We start from the raw sequence: 23,055 nt of genomic DNA on the forward strand, positions 1-23,055 counted from the left end.
TAAATGTTTTGGGGAATTAATTAGTTGATTTATTTCTAGGAAAAGTAATTAAACTGAGAGATTCTATCTTGTTCTTGAGTACAATGTTTTACATAAATCTCACATACACACCTAACATCTAGTTAGTCCAGTTTGAAGTATATTTTCAATATATAGCAACAACACTGTATTATGGTACATTATCACAATATTAACTATTGAAAACGTGGACAAGAATAAAATTCATGTTTTTCTTTCCCCAGCCAAAGAAACTGAAGGATCCTCTCATTAAGAAAAATAACACATACACAGCAGCAGCAACAAGCTACACCCCTAATATTGCCAGAGACCCTGGGCTGGCTACCATTGCTAAAAGTGCAACAATAGAACCCAAAGAAGTTAAACCAGAAACAAAACCACCAGAACCCAAGAAAACTTTTAACAGTGTCAGCAAAATTGATCGACTATCAAGAATAGCTTTCCCACTGCTTTTTGGAATCTTTAATTTAGTCTACTGGGCAACTTATTTAAACAGAGAGCCCCAGCTGAAAGCCCCAACTCCACATCAATAACCCTGTTAACTCATGTAGTTTTGTTCAGTCTTTTGCACTGGGGATTGCTTTCAGTATGACACACAGTAATTCCCATTTGCTTCATTGCCTCTGTCTTAAAGAAAATGAAGGTTTCCTTATATTAAACAAGTATATATATATTTTAAAAAAGTAACCCTGTATACTAGGGCCATAACAATGTGATGTGTACACCTGGGAACCATGATTCTGAAGAAGGGAGAGGAAAAGTTCAGTAATGAAAATGAATTTGAAACCATTTGTAGATAGCTTATTACTGAATATCCCAACAAAGATACTGGACATGTATGTGAAATATTTTTATGCAAAATAATTGTGGGGGAAAATACTCTATGATGTTCATGTAGCACACACTGTAGTGTACTTACCATTTACAGAGCACTATTTATGTTGTATTTTTTCAAGGCTGTAACCCTTTCAATTTTGTCAAATTCCATGAGATACATTATATTTCCAGCTCTTCTCCCCACCCTTCCCCCCAATCCCCAGTCACTGGTCTTATAATATTAAATGTTCTTTAAAGAAAAGGAAGTCTGCATATTCTAGGAACAGTTTATCACTGTACAGCACATATGATTCAATGGTAATGAATGCTTTAATCTGCTGTCTTAAGGCAGTCTTGTTGTAAGCATTAATTTGTCACTAGAAAGACATGAAATCAGTTGCACAATTAAGTGCAGAATTCAAATGCCCTTTACCCCATGTGTAATCAAACCAGTACCTGGATGCTTTTATAGGTAGCTTTTATTTATCAATATGTTTCAGAAAGAAAAAAAAGTTTTGCAAGCTCTAGATATGTTGAATGTATTCTTTTATGAAACAGTACATTAAAAAGCTTTAGATTAAAATTTATGGAGAGCAGAAAGACAAATTATAGTATTTAAATAATATATGTAAATATGCAGCATGAGATTGTACTTTTTTTACTTTTTTAAAGTTGTGTTCTTAAAATATTGTGTAGGGTTCATCTATCTTAGCTCTTAATATGTTGTTAAATGCTAAAGGAAACATATTTAGAGCCTGCATTAAAAAAGTCCGTGGTACTGGAAAGACTACAAAAGGAAAGAAAGAGCTTGGAGTTAATTTCATTTGTAAAGTGGTTAAGTGTACAGTAGTTTGCAATTTGACAATGCCATCCAATGTATACTATTAGATAAATGACTGGTCTGCTCAGGTCATGCATAAATACTAAAAAATGGAATATATTTAGTAGGTAAAACTGGTAAAATACTTGTTAAGACAGAAAAATCATCTGTATATTACTGCTATATTTGCTGATACATAACTGTTACAATAAGTGATGTAATATATGTAGCATTCAATACAAAATCATACACAAAAGAATGTACAGGAAAATAGATTTTATTGAGTAAACTTACTACATTTCATTTTTACTGTAGCAATATATTTGTAGGAACAATATGTAAGGGCTTTAAATACAAGATGTCCATTTTGCAGGTATGGTATTCCCTTTAAAACAATTCTAGTTAGTTTCATTACTTCTGAGAACTTCTTAGAAATATAAATTTCAGGTAAGGATTTTTCAAAGAGATTGAGAGATTGATGGATTTTTTCAAGCGTTAATTCAGAATCCACACAACACGGTATTGAGTGAATTTAAAAACAATGCCAAATGAACAGTCAGCAAATTAGTTAATGAGACAGTCAAGTTCCATAGTTATGTTTCAGGCAATGTTTTATAAACTCTTTCTCAATAAATCAAGAGGTTACCACTCACAATCTAAACAAAAAAATTGATGTTTATTTAGAAAAGAAGTTTTTTTTAAACAATACTTCATTGTCTAACATTTAGTCCTGTCTAAACTTGATGAGCTAATCTGATGGGAGTTTATTAAAGGGGATGTTTCATCTTCTGGTTCATGTGTAGATATATGTATAGAAAAAAAATAAAATATGGCTCTTTAACTTCTGTGTACTTGTTTATCTTGTTATTTTTGGCGTTAATCTAGTGTGTTCATTTAGGGTATTTTATCTTCCTAGCTATTCATAGCTACCTTTTGGTCTGCATTTTGCACATTAGATGTGAATATTACTTAATTAGTCTGCTTTTTGCTATGCAATGACTGCATTATATCACCTCTTAGTTTGTTAGTCTATGTGAATAGTATTATACTGTATAAATTTGATTGCACAGTTTATCAAATATAAAGTATTCTCTATGTAGCTTTTTTACAGTGCTTTGCTAAACCATGTAATAATAGTAAGTCTTCCTTGAAAATAATGATACACTCTTATAGAGGACAGTTCCTGTTTACTCCTGGGATAATTTTAAAAAGATGACATTGAATGTTTATTGCACCTCAGTGCAGTAATGTGGCAATAAAATCTAAATCTAATAGAGGTTGTTTATGGCAGAAGCATGTATTTGCTTTACAGAGTTTAGCAAAAGCTCTTTATTTTATGTCAGACTGTAATTCTATTATAATAATAAAGATAAAAATGTTCAATAATGAAAATGAATGTTTTACTTTTTGGTTTTTTAGTTACTGCTCTTTACTATATGTTGCGTGAGAAGCTGCTATTCATCTCAGTTTCTGTGTATTCAGAAATGAATGACATTCTAATGTTTGTAAGTGTCTGCACGATGTTTTTCAAGGGACACAAGCAATATCAGAATAGTTTCTGAAATATGATTTTATATTTTTTTAAAAATAATGAAGTCTGAACAGTGTTCATCCAAAAAGCAATAAAATGCACTAGATGAACAAGTAATTTAGGTTCACTGATATGGTGATGGGTATGATACAGAGCCAAAATAGAACAGGATAGTGTCACAGTTAACTTTTTAAAATAATTACTGTATGTGATAGAATATGGATAGACTAACCAGATAAATGATAGGGGAAACAAAACAAAACAAATGCAGGCAGTTTTAATACAGACCTCATGGTCTGGTAAAATAAAACAAAAACAAATAAAAAATGTAGATCCAATAGATATTTTGGGCGAGATCCTCACATGGTGTAAATTGATGTTCTTCATTTATTTTAACTGCTTGTGTATAGGACACTCTAGCTAATAATTATACAGTGGACAAGTCCTGAAAACTTTGCTGAAGTCCTCATTATTACATACATGAGAAAAACCCAGGTATAGGAAAAGAAATTGAATGGAGTTTGAAACCTCTGCAGTTTTCTTGAATTCCTTTTGCAGGGGAAGCAAAGTCTTCACGATTAGCTCATCTGTGGGTGAAGGGAGATAAATCCATGGATTCCCTGATATCCATGTGGATCTCAAGGGATCTGCAGGAGGAAAAAGACATCCACATGTTGTTCTGCCCCACATAGCGACTGCCTGCCCCTGGAAGGATAGCTCTCATGGACTATTCTAACTGTGCTAGCCCCTTGACCCCACGTAAGGGGAGTCCTCAACATGGAGCAGAAAGCAGGGCAAGTTAATGTAGCCTCTGATCGTATTCATTTATTCTTTCTCCAGTGTATTTAGAGTTAGGGAAATCCAACTCAGCTCCCCATCCATAGTCTATCTCCCCCAACTCCATGGAACTGGAATCCCATGGAACCCCAACATAGGACTTCCCGCAGGATTGAAGCCACAATATTGGAATTGGAGTTGCTATCATGTTACATCTGATTATAGTTTGGGGGAGGGATAGCTCAGTGGTTTGAGCACTGGCCTGCTAAACATGACGTTGTGAGTTCAATTCTTGAGGGGGCCATTTGGGATCGGTGCAAAAATTGGGGATTGGTCCTGCTTTGAGCAGGGGGTTGGACTAGATGACCTCCTGAGGTCCCTTCCAACCCTGGTATTCTATGATTCTATGAATACCCCACACTCATGGGCACAGGCTCTCTTCCATATGAAGATGAGGAGGGGAGCATGGGGCAATCACTTTTTACTCATGAAGCTGCAGAAGCAGAGGGGCGGTTGCATCTTTTGTCTTTACTCAGACAACCTTAAGCAGGAGTCTGCCTGAGTTAGAATAGAGTGAAAATGAATAAGAACATCAGGATTTTGCTCCTAGAAAATCAGGGTGTGGTACTCAATATTAAAGGGCTAAAGAACAACACCAGCAACAAATAGATTCACAGAGTATCATAAAACGTTCCTGGTACAACACCATGATATTCTTGGTTATGTTTGCTTTGTAACATTGCATCAGTGGGCCAGATTTTCTCAGCTATACCCATGCAATCTCCTTCAAAGCTGCTGCAAGCATGTAACATAGCAAAAAATGGCCCAACCTGAAAATAATTTGTGTCTTGTCTTCTATGACTCTTTTCTTGGCGGGTTGGAAAAAGGACAAAAAGGTGTTCCTCCTCTCTGTCCCTTCTCCACCCCTCTTGGCTGGAGAGTTGGAGGATGGCTCTGGTCCATTGACTCAGCCTTATTCCTTGTGTGTCAGACAGTATAGGGGTTATTCTGCTTGTTCCAACCATATTTGAGGATCACCTAAAGAGACAATTTGGTACCTCAAAAAATTGTGTGAAGCTATAGAACCACAGGATAAGAGCCACTGGAATAAAATCTTCATATGAACAGCCCTTCCCTGAGGCTGGTCTCCTTCTCTCTGTCTCCTTCCACTCACCACCAACATGGTAAATAATATGAGGTTAAGAAACACATTAGCAGCTATAAAATCAGACACACATACTTCAGGGAGCAGAAGTATAAATAGAAAACTTCTTTCAGCTTGTCTTGTGGATCTGAATGGCTGTCCAAGTAAATTAGCATGACTGGGGAAAGTTAAACTTCCTCAGTAGATGAAACAATATCTAAGCAGTGCATTAAAACAATAAAAACTTCAATATTTCTTCAATCTTTCTATTGCAGATTAGCAAAAAAATCCTCCTGTTATACATAAATATGACATAGCTAAAATAAAAATGTGTCTGCAGTCTTAGTGCATTAAGTTTCCAATTGTAGAGTATTTTCAGCCTGTCAAGGTGTTGCTGTCATGTTACATCTGATTACAAACACTGTTATATGCAACAAGAGAGCTAAAAGCCTCCAAATGACAGGATTCTACAGGCTCATTTTTGTCTATCTACCAGCCCATCTAAACAGACAGTATTACTTCACTGAGGTTGATAAACTCATTTGATTAAACTGCTTTAGGGCTTCTGAAAATGTTCTGAGTGGATTTTGCACTCACAGCACAGCTCTCTCTTGCACATATTTCATCAAAGGAGTAGAGTCATTTTACCTTAAAAATCTTCTGAAGACAGACAAAGGGCACTGGTTTTTAATGTACTATCAAGATAAGAAAGACATGTTCAGTGAACTCTGGCTTTCTGAAGTCAAAGAGATTTTGAATCTCATCCATAAAAATAGAAATGATTCATTTCCTGTCAGGTCCCCTCATATGTTTCAGAATTAAACAGAGGCTGTGCAGGTCTGTCTGTGAAGGACCAAAATATCTGAGTTTGTCTACTCTAAAGGCAATTGTTGTTGATATTTGCCTAGAATATGCCTCGCTTGCATGCCTCATTGAGGCTCACCTGTGATTTTATTGGTCGTTCAGATCTAATGCAACCACCTACCTCTATCTTACTGAACAAAATGCAGCAGATGTATATTAGTGTAAAATTGCTAAAAACAAAATGAAAAAACCCCTCATCAAAACTTCTACTCTACTATTTCTCCACTGTCAATTACTAGAGTACAGTACCTCCACATAAATGGGATGTTACCTATCAGATGTTCTCTCAATTGTAATATAACCTGTTAATGTAAGAAATTTACCACAGGGCTATGGTAAATTCCACTCTGCAATGAAATAAATGAGAAACTGATATGTTGAAATAAAGCCATGAAGTAAAGTTCATTGAACTGTAATAGAGAGATCTTTATCTTCAATCATAATATATTTTTTAAATTAAATGTCCTATAAAAAGAGAGAACTGGATTTCAGCTGAGGTAAAAGACATTTTAAAAAACCGCATATCTCCTCACTCAGAAAAAAATAAGACCATAATAAAATCTTTCCCAGTAGTTGGCTTATTTCTATTTTCTTACAATAGTAACCAACAAAGCAAGAATGGTTAATGAAACTTTCTCAGAAAAAAAGAGTAGGCAAGTTCCTCAGTTGGTATAAATTCCGTAAGTCCATTGACTTCAGTGGAGCTATGCCAATTTATACCAACTGAGATCTGGCCGAGAGTATTAAAGTTTAATATTAACTGTCTCTTCCTGTGAAGAAATTTGCCAGGCCAGAAAACTGACAGGAAGGGAGGATTGCCCAGAAACTCAACTAGAGCAAGCTCAGAGGGATTATGGCAGGAGAAGAAGAGGTTGTGGTATCAGTCTCCCAATGGTGTGTATCCTTGGAATTCAGGGAAAGGGCCCCAGACCCATGGATGTAGAGATGACCACATGAAGGACTGACTCCACATTCTGCTGCTCCATCTATTACCATGGATATCTCAAAATCACATGAAGATAGATGAGAAACTTGGTGGAATTGACTGCATTTTGCTTCTGAATTCGCTTGAACATGAATTCGCTTGAAAGTGAAAGAGCACAGAGCCATACAGAACTGAACTAAGCCTGACTAAGTCCTGTTAAGTCACAATATTTGTGAGCACCTCCTTTTTAAGTATCAGAAATACAGTAGATGCCATAAGTAAACACTGCAGCACACTAAAGGTCAAGATTGTAATAGCATCCACTGTGCAGTATCTCTAAATACAATACTTCAAACAAAATGAAAGCCAGAATTTTCAGAAGTGAGTGCACAGAGTTAGGCACCTCAATCCATGCTTACGCACTTACTGCAAATGGGCTGCCTATTTTCAGAGGTATTGACCCTCCCCCTCCTCCTCAGTTCCAACTGATTGCCAGGGAACTCCGTGAGTTCATTCACTATGGATCTCCTATTAGTGTAAACTGGATGTTCTCTGTACATCAGAGCATTGCAACTCTGCAAGCAATACATCTTATGAGAGAGGACTACTTATCCTATGCCCCTTTGACTGAGAAAGCTGGGTTAGGAGGCAAATACCCTTCCTTCACTATATGTTTTAGAGTTTTAGAGGACGAAGGATCTTCTTTTTCTTCCGCATGAAGTTCCCAAACAACAAGTGTTAGGGTTTGTCTACACAGAGCAGTAATAAGCACTGTGGGTGTCTGATTTTTAAAGAGCATTGTGTTGCACTTTAATTGTTTCATGTAGACCCTGCTGGTGTTAACTAAAAATTCCCCAGTACATTTTAAAATAGTGCTGTTTGAAGCAGTACTACATTAAAGTGCAACAGGGACCGTTTAGTTCCCCAAATCAGCTGTGTTTATACAGACCAATTAATGTACAACACTTTAGTGCACTTTTGAAATCACATCTGCACAGTGTGAATTACTGCTCTGTGTAGATGAGCCTTAAGACTCAAGCTATCTAATTAAAAACAAGATTTATTGAAAGAGAAAATCAGGTAAAAACAAGAGAAGCATTGTAGATAACATCTAATTTGACACTCTGAAAAACTCACCTACATGTGATTCTTAGCTCTAGTTGCAATGGATAAAAAAATAATAACTTACAGCTGTGATTTTCAGAACTTCCCCACATTGGCCTACTCTCCTCAAAGTCAATGGTAAAACTCACATTGATTTTGATGGGAGAAAAGTTAGTCCAATCTTGAGTGCTCTTGAAAATCTCACTTATATTTCGAGAAAGTCCTTACTCTCCAATGACTTCTTGGTCATCCAGCCTGTCAGTTTCTCATCCTCTTGAACCTCTGGGATTTCAAATAACTCCTTCACTTATAGTTCATGATATTGGATTCTGTGCTTCTCCTCTCCCACTTGCTGAGTTGCAGGTGACTGTAGTTTGAGAGAGAGGCTAGGGGAATGGAAAGTGTAACAAAATATTCTTTTCAAGGTGGAGCTGCCTCTTGCTAGCTTTAGAGGAGGCAGATGCTTGCTGTGTATTAAGACTTGTTAGGTTGTTTTGACAATGTGGTCTCACATTCAGACACCTCTGATGCTTCAAGATTATTAACACTGAAGGGTTTACTGAATTCACTATCAGAATGAGGTTACCATAGCATATCAACAATGCAGTGTGTGTAACCTCTTGGATAAGAATCAAGTTTTTAAGGGGTGAATTTTTAATCCATTTTTTCTTCAAATTAAACAAAATTCAAACTCAGGGTTTCCACACTGAAAGATTAGTGTAATAACTAGAGCTGTTGATTAATCACAGTTAACTCACGCAATTAACTCAAAAAAATTAATCTTAATTAAAAAAAATCGTGATTAATTGCTGTTTTAATCACATTATTAAACAATAGAATATCAATTGAAATTTATTAAATATTTTGATGTTTTTCTACATTTTTAATATATTGATTTCAATTACAACACAGAATACAAAGTGTCCATCCTCACTTTATATTATTATTTTTGTTACAAATATTTGCACTGTAAAAATGATAAACAAAAGAAAGTATTTTTCAATTCACCTAATACAAGTACTGTAGTGCAATCTCTTTATTGTGAAAGTGACTTAAAAATGTAGATCTTTTTTGTTACATAACTGCATTCAAAACAAAACAATGTAAAACTTTAGAGACTACAAGTCCACTCAGTCCTACTTCTTGTTCAACCAATTGCCAAGACAAACAAATTTATTTACATTTATGGGAGATAATGCTGACCACTTCTTATTTATAATGTCACCAGAAAGTGAGAACAGTGAGAACAGGCATGCACACGGGACTTTTGTAGCCAGCATTGCAATGTATTTACATGCCACATATGCTAAACATTCGTATGTCCCTTCATGCTTCAGCCACCATTCCAGAGGATATGCTTCCATGCTGATGCTGCTTGTTAAAAAAATAATGCGTTAATTAAATTTGCGACTGAACTTCTTGGGGAGAATTGTATATGTCCCCTGCTCTGGTTTACCTGCGTTCTGCCATATGTTTCATGTTATAGTGGTCTTGGATAATGACCCAGCACATGTTGTTTGCTTTAAGAACACTTTTGCTACAAATTTGATAAAACACAAAGAAGGTACCAATGTGAGATTTCTAAAAATAGCTACAGCACTCAACCCGAGGTTTAAGAATCTGAAGTGCCTTCCAAGATCTGAGAGGGACGAGGTGTTGAGCATGCTTTCAGAAGTCTTAAAAGAGCAGCACTTCAATGCAGAAACTACAGAACCCGAACCATCAAAAAAGAAAGTCAACCTTCTGCTGGTGGCATCTGACTCAGGTGACGAAAATGAACATGAGTCAGTCCGCAGTGCTTTGGATCATTATCAAGCAGAACCCATCATCAAAGCATGTCCTCTGGAATGGTGGTTGAAGCATAAAGAGAGAAATAAATCTTTAGCGCATCTAGCATGTAAATATCTTGCGGCGCCGGTTACAACAGTGCCATGCGAACGCCTGTTTTCACTTTCAGGTGACATTGTGAACAAGAAGTGGGCAGAATTATCTCCAGTAAATGTAAAAAAACTTGTTTGTCTGAGCAATTGGCTGAACAAAAAACAGGACTGACTGGACTTGTGGGCTCTAAAGTTTTATATTGTTTTATTTTTGAATGCAGATTTTTTTGGTACATAATTCTACATTTGTAAGTTCAACTTTCATGATAAAGAGATTGCACTACAGTTCTTCTATTAGGTGAATTGAAAAAAATGCTTTTTTTGTTTTTCACAATGTGAATATATGTAATAAAAACTAAATATAAAGTGAGCACTGTACACTTTGTATTCTGTGTTGTAACTGAAATCAACATATTTGAAAATGTAGAAAAAGTCCAAAAATATTTAAATAAATGGTATTCTATTATTGTTTAACAGTGTGATTAATCGTGATTAATTTTTTTAATGCACGATTAATCACAATTAATTTTTAAATAGCTTGACAGCCCTAGTAATAACAGATTATATCACCTCCCTGGCATACTATGTATCATCTTTAAAATACATATTTATCCTATTTTTGTATATTAATTGCACACACACACACACACACACAACACCATTCTTAGAATAAGTTAAGAATGCAGGCACATGTCAAGGTTCTGAATCTATATTTAACTGGCTGTGTTCTCAGATATCAGTGGAATTGTACTGATTTAGACCAGCTAAGAAACTGGCTCATCCTCTTTCAAGGATGTTTATGTTAAAAAAATATTAGAGACCCAAGAAATTCAGAGTTAAGGTTGCATTTCCAAGAATAGCTTCACTGCCCTGATAGAGCTAGGAGAATGCAGTAGTCTCAGATTATTTTAGTAAGTATTGCATAGTTTGGTTTTAACAGTTTGTCTTAAGGAAATGTGTGTGTTTGATTACACATGTTTGTTCATTAAAAATATGCAATGCTTCTTCATCTGAACTTCTCCCTCTTATGAATGGAGCAGAGGCCATGCCTGCTTTAAATCTGAGAGTGGTTTTCGATAGTGACAGAATGCATAACCCAAGTATTTTGGATGTGTGTATAGAAAGCGAATCTGTAGTGGAGTACGTTTTAAAGTAAGTTTACTATAGCAAATCTGTAGGAAGTACATATTCTACTGCAGCATTACAACAATTTTGCATCTAATTGGGACTCTAGGGATCTCGGTCGCCACTTTAATTATAGAAAAGTATACCACTGCTACATACACTTGCACTGGGTTTTCTGACTGTACGCAATCCACATTTGTTCATGTTAATGTATGCACCTAAAGTGACTAATCTGACCAAAGTTCTGCTTTATACTGTTCCTCCAGTCAAAAAGAATCCCAAAAGTATTTCAATAATATAGAAATATTCCGTATTAACTCACCAGCGACTGAAGTTAACCCATATCTGGAATGAGGGGAAGAAAAGAAAAGAAAAGAAAAGAAAAGAAAAGAAAAGAAAAGAAAAGAAAAGAAAAGACAGCAATAATATACAACAATTTACAATAAGAAGTGAAGAAGAATACTATTAGTATCTGTGGGAGTAATTTAAACAGGCAGCATTTATTTACCCAATTTGGATTTGTGCCAGGAACCTGGGTCTAACATCCTACTCTTGCAAAAAGTGCCATTGGATCTGAAGTAGTAAACAGTCATGACCTTAGTTTCATGTCTCTTCTGTAAGAGAGAAATTGTTTCCTGAAGTCACATTCACACTAATATTGTGGCTTGAATAACCATCTCTTTGCTATCATTATTATATAATAGAGTTTGGGATTTATATTATAGACTATTGTGCAGCTGTGTGGTACCATGAATAAGATAAGTTAGTGTCATAAGTTAATTATCATCCCATCACAACAAGCTACAGTAATAGCAATGGAAATACCAACTTGAATTTCTAGTATCTCAGTGATGCTGTGCAGTATTTTCATCACATTATTTTGGAACCAGACAGTGTCCCCCCAAAATTTTTTTTAAAAAAAAAATCAATCCCAAGCATAACCTTTGCTTTTTTACAAAGTAAAAGACATCAAAATCAAGAGCATTAATTTTGATAAAGACTTAGGTTCAATAGGTAGGAAAAAGTGAAACCTAAGCAACATGAAAATGCAGTTGGAGAAAACACCAATTAAATATGGCTGGTTCAAAAAGTAAATAAAAGGAAGTCTATAACTAAACTATGGCATGACTCATCTATTTAGAAATATCTAGAGATAAGGGTCAATAATAATTCTCATGTGTAGTATAAGTCTGCTTATTTATAATTAAATGTAGTGTACTTAATACCAAGAGTACTAAGACAACAGCTGTTTTACTACTGCCTCTTAATGCAAATTACAAAAAGAAGGAATCTCAGGAGACACTAACCAACGATAAAAGGTAAATATTGTCTCTAAAGAATGTCAGACAAGCCATTATATCTAACAAGTAATGAAGGTTATTAGCTATTGTTTTGTTTTATCTGTAAAGCAAACATTCCTGCCAATTTTAAAACTAACAATAATAAAAGGATTTATGACATCTGAATTGTAGGGTTGGTGGGAATAGGGAATTATCATTCATTCACTTTCAAAATATAATTATACTTGGATAGTATATTACTAAAGTGGAAGGGCATGCTAGGAGGTCAGATCATTGCACCATGTTGAACATAATGCCAACAGAGCAAAAACTGTATGTTTAAAACAACATAACTTCTTACTACTATTATTATTTGCACTATGGTAGCAACAAAAGGCCTCAAGAAAGATTAGGGTTCCATTGTGTTAGGCATTGTGCAAACATCAAGTAAGCTACATTCCCTGTCTTGAGAAAATCTATTCTAGACAGACAAAGGATAGGAGAATGGAAACATAATTATACTCATTTTATGGAGAAAGATTAAGTGACTTGGTCAAGGTTACACAGGAAGTATATGACAGAACTGTGAACTGAACCCAGAATTCTCGAGTCCCAATTCAGTACCCTAACCACAAGATCATCCTTCATAGAATTGTTGAATCATAGAAATGCAAGACTAGAAGGGACCTCACTATGTCATCTAGTCCAGCCCCCTACACTAAGGCAGAACTAAGTATTATCTAGGCCAATGTTTCCCAAACTTGGGATGCCGCTTGTTCAGGGAAAGCCCCTGGCGGGCCGGGCTGGTTTGTTTACTTGCTTTGTCCACAGGTTCAGCCGATCGCAGCTCCCACTGGCCGCGGTTTTCTGCTTCAGGCCAATGGGGGCTGTGGGAAGCGGCGGCCAGCACGTACCTAGGCCTGTGCTGTTTCCCGTAGCCCCCATTGGCCTGGAGCAGTGAACCGCGGCCAGTGGGAGCCGCGATTGGCCGAACCTGCGGACGCGGCAGGTAAACAAACCTGCCCGGCCCGCTGGGGGCTTTCCCTGAACAAGTGGCGTCCCAAGTTTGGGAAACACTGATCTAGGCCATCACTGACAGGTGTTTGTTCCATAAGCTCCCTGGGCGATTTTTTCAAGTGCTTAACTAGCATTACAATTCAAATGTCTCTTGTCCTTCTTTCAGCATAGCCAGACAATGTCCCTTGTTGCAGTTTAAACTCCTTATGTCTTGTCCTGTTATCAGTAGATAATGAGAATAATTTATCACCCTCCTCCTTTTAACAGTCTTTTACATAAGTGAAGACAGTTATGTCCAACCTTGGTCTCCTTTTCTCTAGACTAAATAAACACTGTTTTTTCAATCTTTGTATGTAGATCATGTTTTCTAGATCTTTAATAAGCTTTGCTGCTCTCCTCTGGACTTTCTCCAATTTGCCCAAATCTTTCCTGAAGAGTGGTGCCCAGAACTCAACACTATATTCCAGCTGAGGCCTTATCACGGCCGAGTAGAGTAGAAGAATTACTTCTCATGTCTTGCTTAAAATACTTCTGCTAATATATCCCATAATGATGTTTGGGTTTTTTTTGCAACAGTGTTACATTGTTGGCTCATAGTTAGCCTCATCTCCATCTGTATTCGTTTAGAGAAACTTTTAAAAAAATAGGAAAAAATCAGAGGTGCTATCACTTAAAATGGGTCAGAAGGATGGAAAGGGACAAGGAGTGATAATGGAGGAGTTTTGCAGTTGTGTTACGGAGGACACCAACAAGATCATAAAATGTCACAGGGTAACACTCTTCCCAGTGGCTAATATGCAAGCAGTCATTAAAATCCTTTCTACAATTAAACTGACACCTGAAGGAAAATGATCTAAGAAGGACTGCTATTCGGTTTCATGCATCCAGTTTTAGGTTCAGTGGGTGCACATTTATAACAGGGTGCATCCAGAGTAACGCTATACAGTTGTTCCAGGTTTGCACAGATGTAAGCAAAAAAAGAATATGGTCCATTTGTAGGAATTCTCTCTGGCTGGAACTGGAGGAGGAAGCATTAGAAATCTCAAAAGAAACCTTGTTCTCATAAGACTGTCAGCCCAATTTTGCAGAGCCAAAAGAGGATGTATATCACAGTTATCTTAACATAACAGATTATGTGGCCCCCTTGGATAGCACACTGGACGGAGACTCAGGAAACCTGCATTCTAGTCATAGGTCTGCTGTGAAATGAGGAAAATGATACTGACCTCCTTTGTAACGTGCTTTGAGATCTACCAATGGAAAGTATTTCGTAAGCACCCGGTATTATCATTATTTCTTGTTTAATATCTACACTCCCCCAACAGGGATTCAGGCCACATTCTGTTAGGCACTGAGCAACTGAGAAAAAGAATTTAATAATACATCGATAAACAGAAAAAATCGCATCTGATGGCTGAAAAGCAATAATAAAGTTCGGTATGTGTGCATAAATTAGTAGTCTTAGTGGTCAGGTGTGTCATATAGTGAAATCCTTGCTGATCTTAAACACAAAAAAGAAGCTTACAAGTAGAAATGAAAGATTGGACAAATGGCCAGGGAAGTGTGGGCCCCTCACTGAATGAGGGAGGCAATCTAGTGACAGAGGATGTGGAAAAAGCAAATGTACTCAGTGCTTTTTTTTGCCTCTGTCTTCACGAACAAGGTCAGCTCCCAGACTACTGCACTGGGCAGCAGGTGACCAGCCCTCTGTGGAGAAAGAAGTGATTCAGGACTATTTAGAAAAGCTGGATGAGCACAAGTCAATGGGGATGGATGCACTGCATCCGAGGGTGCTAAAGGAGTTGGCTGATGTGACTGCAGAGCCATTGGCCATTATCTTTGAAAACTCATGGCGAAAGGGGGAGGTCCTAGATGACTGGAAAAAAGCTAATGTAGTGCCCATCTTTAAAAAAGGGAAGGAGGATGATCCAGGGAACTACAGCTCAGTCAGCCTCATCTCAGTCTCTGGAAAAATCATGGAACAGGTCCTCAAGGAATCAATTCCAAAGCACTTAGAGGAGAGGAAAGTGATCAGGAACAGTCAGCATGGATTCAGCCAGGGCAAGTCATGCCTGACTTACCTAATTGCCTTCTATGACGAGATAACTGGCTCTGTGAATGAGGGGAAAGCAGTGGATGTATTTTTCCTTGACTTTAGCAAAGCTTTGATACGGTCTCCCACAGTATTCTTGCCAGCAAGTTAAGGAAGTATGGGCTGGATGAATGGTCTTTTAGGTGGATAGAAAGCTGGCTAGATCATAGGGCTCACCGGGTAGTGATCAATGGCTCCATGTCTAGTTGGCAGCTGGTATCAAGCGAAGTGCCCCAAAGGTTGGTCCTGGAGCAGGTTTTGTTCAATATCTTCATTAACGATCTGGAGGATGGCGTGGATTGCACCCTCAGCAAGTTTGCAGATGACACTAAACTGGGAGGAGTGGTAGATACAATGGAAGGTAGGGATAGCATAGAGGTAGGGATAGAAGGGATAGCATAGAAGGTAGGGATAGAGGGACCTCGACAAATTGGAGGATTGGGCCAAAAGAAATCTGATGAGGTTCAGTGAGGACAAGGGCAGAATTCTGCACTTAGGACAGAAGAATCCCATGCACTGCTACAGACTAGGAACCGAGCAGCTAGGCAGCAGTTCTGCAGAAAAGGACCTAGGGATTATAGTGGATGAGAAGCTGGATAGGAGTCAACAGTGTGCCGTTGTTGCCAAGAAGGCTAACAGCATTTTGGGCTGTATAAGTAGAAACATTATCAGCAGATCGAGGGAAGTGATCATTCCCCTCTATTCGGCATTGGTGAGGCCTCATCTGGAGTACTGTGTCAAGTTTTAGGCCCCACACTACAAGAAGGATGTGAAAAAATTGGAAAGAGTTCAGCAAAGGGCAACAAAAATGATTAGGGGGCTGGAGCACATGATTTATGAGGATAGGCTGAAGGAACTGGGATTATTTAGTCTGCATAAGAGAAGAATGAGTGGGGATTTGATAGCTGCTTTCAACTACCTGAAAGGGGGTTCAAAAGAGGATGGATCTAGACTGTTCTCAGTAGTACCAGATGACTGAATGAGGACTAATGGTCTCAAGTTGCAATGGGGGAGGTTTAGGTTGGATATTAGGAAAAACTTTTTCACTAGGAGGGTGGTGAAACACTGGAATGTGTTACCTAGGGAGGTGGTGGAATCTCCTTCCTTAGAGGTTTTTAAGGTTTTAATGCTTGAAAAAGCCCTGGTTGGGATGATTTAGTTGGGGATTGGTCCTGCTTTGAGCAGGGGGTTGGACTAGATGACCTCCTGAGGTCCCTTCCAATCCTGATATTCTATGATTCTGTGATATAGCTGGCCACCAGCCAAACCAATGCAGTGTGGAAGTAGATATAGGGAATTTGGATACAGGCCTCTGAAACGAGCAGGAGTCGGGCTAACTCTAGCTTTAATAATACGAGATTTGTAGAAGCGGGGATAGTGCGAAGCAAGTGGAAAACAACTGTAAAAGAGGCTGTTGTAACCTTGTATTAGATAAGAATAGAATGCAGACTATAAGAGAAATGGTAAGAAAAATAAGATATCATGAAGGAATATGTATAAACAATATGCAGTTGTTGCTTACTATTGCCTGTAATAAAGGTTTAAATACTTGCTCAAATTGTTTATCTGGGAGAGACCTGCCTAGGTGGGGGAAACCCTGCGTCCAAGTGCACTCTCTCCCTCTGTGCAATTGCTTGCGACAATGAACTGTTATCTGACTTGCTGCACCCAACCTTAGAGTGAGAACTGTGTTTTTCTCCGACAGCAGACAGTAGTAAGATGCAGGCATTATGACACAGAGAGGCTTTAAAGAGGAATTTAAAAGAAGATAACACAGTAGCTTAACCATTTTTTTATGTGGAGTTCTTCATAGGCATAGTAAGGAGGCCTGAGAGAAAGCATGACAATATCTGAGACTGGGGTCTAGTGTAAGAAGTTTAGGTACTTTGAAAACATTTTAGTTATGCATTTCAACATTGGGATGTTTACCTACAGTACAGGTAATTCTAAAACTGGTGTGGTTTGCGAGGTCTTACATAGATTTCCTGAATGAAGAGGAAGTTTCCATTAGTTTAACTGCCTATGCACTTATTGATTTCACACTGTAGTTTACTACATATAAACTGTCTCAGTTTGCTGTACGCATGCTGATATTCCTGAATCTGCCACTTCTGATGACCAAAAAGCTTCTCTCTACATTACACATCCTCTGTTGCTCACGCCACTGGCTACTGTAATGGAATAGGTCAAGAGGCACATTGTAAATACATGCTAAGATGCAGAAAATCAATTTTGGAGTCCAAAAGGCAAAACTACTGATGCTGGAAATTACTAAATACAACCAGTTGCCGTGGAGTCTTCAGAAAAGGATACCACGAGGGAACTGCACAGCAAGTGTGAAGTAAAATCCTAACGCAATTCACAAAGACGATTTCCCTTTCATTGGCTGTAAATATTGTCAGGAAATGATAGAGCATGGATATGTATAAACTACTTTTAAAAACAGAACTCTTTTTATGACTACTATAATACAGAAAATGTGCTAAAACTATTTACCTTTAGATAGACATAAATTAGATTTGGGATGATGCCAAAGGCAACATGTCCTTTGGGTAATATCCCTAATTATATGCTGCATATTTAAGTAAAGGTGCAGGAGGTGGAGAGGAGGGATTTTGAAGTACAAGTGTAAATCTAGCAAAATCAGGCTAAGCCTTGTATTTAAATGATGAATATGCCTTGTAGATGTGGGATATATAGTTATTTTTTCTCCCCAATTAACAAGTTGCTCTCCTCCTGACTTGCAGCAGAAAACTGAAACAAAACCAAATCCATACAGAGTAACAGTAGCTTTGAATAAGTTGATGGGGGAGTTTAGCTGGGCCACAGTCCCTTCTAAACAACAGGAAAATCAGGGGAAAGTTTTGGGTTTGCAGCCAAACTAAAGAAGTAGAACTGAAAACTACTGGGGCCTCCAGGGACCTTTTCCCAAATTCACAGGTGCAGTGCATCAGCTTCACCATCCACTGACATGGTGAGACTGCTTTTCTGTGGCCTGATCCACAGCTCATTGATATCAATCGAAAGAATTGCATTGAGCTCAATAGGCCGCTGGTGCATTAGACTAGCTCAGCAGCATAGGCCAGCATGGGCCTCCTTTCTGTTCCCTTTGAACCCTCCTCCTGCTACTGTGTAAGGACCAGAGACACACTGGTCAATGCTCAATAGTCGCATTGTAATTGTCAATATACTAGAGGTGGTAGAGTACAAGTTTCTCTCAGGCTAAATTTTCCAAATATTGAAATAGTTGCTGTCCATTTTTACTCAGGAGCAGTTTATGGGTTGAAATATCCCCAGTACTACTTGTGAAAACAACAAACCTAAACATAACTTGTTATACAGCTTTGAACGCAAAAGCATCGCAGACTCTAGGTACTGATACACATTTCATCTACCCAGCTACAGTAAACCTATGACTTGCTGGGAATACACATGGTTGTGTAGACTGCAAACCCTTGCACCTGCAGGAGTGAATCAATTGTCTCTGCTGCATCCATGTTAAATGAACCTACATAAATGGAACATTCATTGAAGATGCCCACATCTGAGTAATGCTAAAATCTGTTCATTCTCTCCCTCACAGTTAAAGGGTGAGATTTTCTAAGGTACCTATGGGAGTTAGGTGTTCAACTCCCACTGAAGATTTAACCCTGAACAAATATTTCAATTAAATAACATAGGTTTGACTCTTCAATCTGCCTCACTACCTCCCAGTTACCTTTGTATTATTTTGCCTGATCTCTCCCTAAAAACTAAGGACCCTCTTCTTTCCTCCTCCACACATAGACTTTCCTTTCCACATTAAGTGGTGGCCTATTAGTGAAGCCTCAAAGTGCCTAATGCAAACTAGTGCAGTACTGTGTACTGCAGCTGCAAGTCCATGCTTGTTCTTTCTGTGCATCAGCTGGTTCACAGGGTAGCAGCAGATCTTGCAGTTACCTGTTTCCGTTTTGCTTTTACCATGGCCAAGATTTATTAGGGACAGATGGAAGAGCTAGGCCTGAAACAAAGTTGAAATGACAGATTGCTTTGTGCCATAAGAGACTATTGGATTAAAAACCACAAAGGGCTTGAGCATAGAGATTGTGGCCCAAGGCAGGATGCATCAGAATTAGGGAGCAGCAGTCCAGGGACAGTTGTGCCCCAGAGCTTTGACTTGTAATGACTCAGTATGGCCTAAATGACAAAATGTGTTTAGCCATCCTGGATATATTAAAATATGCAGGTAAAGTATAGAAAGGAATAGACAAGTGGCTACAGACCCTCATCGTCTGCTGGTTTCTTATTTTTATTCAACAACGCCTTTTGTTTTCACAGAAAATGCATGTGAAAAGCAAAAGTGTTCTGTTGTTTCCAACATCCCTCCATTGTGTAGGCTAGCCTGTACACAGCTGTTGGTATATGAACATACCCTAGAGGTGTGAGTAACTGGCATGTCTGAGAGAGGGAAGCACAGCCATGACAGCAAAGAGGAGATACAGTATCACCATTTGGTACACTTGTAGGGGTGGGAAAGTGGCGGGTACTAGGGATGTGGAAAAGTCTTGTGTGGGGGAGAAGAGTGAGATACTGGCAGGGCTCCTGCTGCAGAGACTGGAAGGATGAATTGCCTCCAATCCTTCAGTAAAGAAACCTAAGAAGGTATATGTTTTCTCAAAGCTTTACGGTTTAGTCATCTATATTTGCATATGATATTGCCTTCATTTTCATTTAATGTTGAGGCGGGAGAATCTCCATGGTGGTGCAGTGATCTAAGATGCTGCCTCTTTTCAGGCAGATCACACCCCTTTTGGCCATCTCTGTAATCAGGGCCATACAGCTACATTACAAGCAGCATTTGGAAGCCCCCAGTCTGGAGGGAAAAAAGCATGTGGAGAAGTCACATTTCTGCACTGTACCCGTTTTATCTGTTGCTTAGCACTGATATCTGCCCAGAGTGGATCTGATGGGAAGATGCAGCCCTCATTTAGAATAATCAGTTTTAGCCCTCTGGCGTTACGCCTCAGCAGTCAAAGCTGAAATTGATGTACCATTCCTGGGAAATCAGTTAAGAACAGAAGAGCAAAGATGTTAAATAAAGTAAAATTTTCAACCAGAAAAAAAATTGAGGGCTGCAGGGGTAGCAGCTGATTCTATTCCCATGACGTGGGTGATGGTTTTTAGCAAAAATATCATTGTGCACAGTAGTCTGATGCTATTAAAGTGATAGTCACAGTTAATGAGGATTTACATAATGTGATTCAAAGTGGATTATAGCATTGTTTTACTACCTAGGCTTATAGGATGACAACAGCAGTTCAATGCAGATAAAATGTAGGATCCTTGTCGCAAAACAACCAAAACCAGTAACTCCCCTTCCGCCGCCACCCCCCACCCCCCTGCCCCAAACCCAAGAAAAAAAAACAGATATGCTAGAGAGGGTGGTGCTGCAGCATGCTGAGCAGAGTAGGGCTTTGGAAGTTACTGCTGAAAATCCACAAACTTCACCCCAGGGTACCGCTGTCGTGCAGAAAAAAACATGAAAATCAGAATCAGAGCTATGGAAAGACAGAACTGGAATATAAATTAGAGAAAGGAGTGGCATTGTCTCCTATTTTATCCTCACCTGTTGCACTGGGATCTGTATACAATAATCATGTTCATATCTTAAAGAGATATAAAAGAGGCAAAGGGAAGGCAAACATGATAAATATCTTCAAAAGTGCAATTGACGAGGAATGAATGGGAGAATATTTTTTCCTGCAAAAGGACGATGACAAAACCTAATTGTATTCAGAATGAATTTTTCAAACCGAAAGTCACAGACCCAGAAAAAAACTTGTCTCATTAAAGAGACAAAGATCTAAAAAACCAAAGAGAAGGAGCAGGACATAGCTAGTCCATGTGACAGCTTTAAGCAGATAAAAATACAACTGTAACATGTCACCCAACAAGTAATCAAGGAAGGTAATTAAAGCAATTAATATTGTTTGTTGAATGCTTTTTAATCACCATGGAGTAATTCAGGTTAATAGTTAACAGTAACATGATTGGAAGTTAAGTTATTCCTTTTGAGATATTTTCTTTTAAAAGAGAATTGCTGTCTATCGAAGAAATCATATTGATAGCACTGGTAGCTGGAAAACATGACTCAGGGAACAAATCTATAAGTTTCATCACCACGTCTTTCTAATGTGCTTTCGTCTTGATGGAAATCCAGTCCTCTACCACTTGCACATTGCTATAAGGATATATCTATACTAGATTTGTGGTCCTGTTTTAACTGGAGTTTATTGATTGCCAATTCACTCATGGTTAGCTAAGACCTTTGTAAATGTGAATCTAGACATTCCTCTATAAACATTTGTTCCAGACTAGACTAAACCATAAATGTTTGTGTCACAAAATAATGTATTATTAATATTGTAGTGCCTAGAGGCTGCTGTCAACAGTGGAGCCTCACCATGCTAGAAACGGTACAAATGCATAATGACACAGTTCCTGACTCAAAGAGCTCACAGTGTAAAAGACAAGACAGATGAAGGGTGAAAGGAGAAACTGAGGCACATATATGTGGAATGACTTCCTTAAGAAGCCATAGCAGATCAGTCAGAAAGAGTCAGAAATAGAACTCACGTCTCCTGACTACAGCTGGGAGCAACTGTTTGGATGAAACTTTTCTCACCAAAATAAATTTGGGTCAATCAAAACATTGAGCGAATTCATGTAAAATTCACCAAATTGTTTGGCTGAAAAAAATATTTCATAAAAAGTCAAAGGTTTGTTTTGATATTTTTTAAATTTAACATTTTGGTTTTTGATTCAAAATTAATTTTTCTATTGAATTTTGCTGCTTTAAAAAAAATAAAACCAGGGAAAATCCTCAAAACGAAACATTTTGTTCAACTGAAAACTCTTTTTCAACTTTTTCATTTCAACAAAAAATTTAAAAACAAAACCATTTCAAGTTGACTTGAAACATTACTTTTTTAAACTGGTTTGGGGGTCAGTCACTAAACCAAAAAAATCAATTATTTGCACAGCTCTACTTTGGTCTCCTGATCTAGTGGCTGCCCACTAGTCCAACTGGTCCATGGACCGACGATGGCCCCTGAGATCTCCCTGACACAGTTTAAGGAAGGCAGCAAGCTGGTCTCTGGTAAAAAAGATTGAGAAACACTGCACTAGACTATGCTTCATCTCCATCATATTAAGAAATAATAGTTTCTCTCTTTGGTTCTCCTTTTCCCTTCTCCCTTTTGATTGTGCTTTGCTTCTCTCCCTGTCCTCTTTGACACCACAAGAGGGCGAGGTAGTTGCCTGGTGCCTCACTCATTGGCTTTGAAGAGAACAGTCTTGAAAATATAGCTGTGCTGAAAGGGACTGCATGTTACCGCTCTATAAAATTAATCTTCCCCCTCTTTATCCATACTATTAAATCTGAAATAAGTCCATAATAATGAAAGTGCTATGGCTCTTACTATAAATAGATTTAAGTGATCCCAGCTCACTTTTGCTTTACTCCAGCAGATAAACCCTTCATGATGTCGGGATTATCAGAAAGGTCCTGGAAAACCATGCTGACTTGCCATTATTCAAGCATTTGTCAGTGAATAAAATACCTTTAAACACTAAACCACATTCAGAACACTTAACTGATAAAAAATGGAAGTCATATCCAGA

General features: G+C 38.0%; 1 protein-coding gene across 1 annotated transcript in view; it reads left to right on the forward strand.

Moving 5' to 3' along the window:
• GABRA1 (gamma-aminobutyric acid type A receptor subunit alpha1) overlaps window positions 1-3,017 on the forward strand; it is a 56,097-nt gene extending 53,080 nt beyond the window's left edge. The window contains exon 10 of the mRNA XM_073355911.2: window positions 243-3,017. Coding sequence (XP_073212012.1) covers window positions 243-551 — 309 coding nt within the window. The 3' untranslated portion in view covers window positions 552-3,017. The remainder of the gene's footprint in view (window positions 1-242) is intronic.
• The last annotated feature ends 20,038 nt before the right edge of the window (window positions 3,018-23,055 follow it).

This window comes from Lepidochelys kempii, chromosome 8 (assembly GCF_965140285.1).
Source record: "Lepidochelys kempii isolate rLepKem1 chromosome 8, rLepKem1.hap1, whole genome shotgun sequence".
NCBI lineage: Eukaryota > Metazoa > Chordata > Testudines > Cheloniidae > Lepidochelys > Lepidochelys kempii.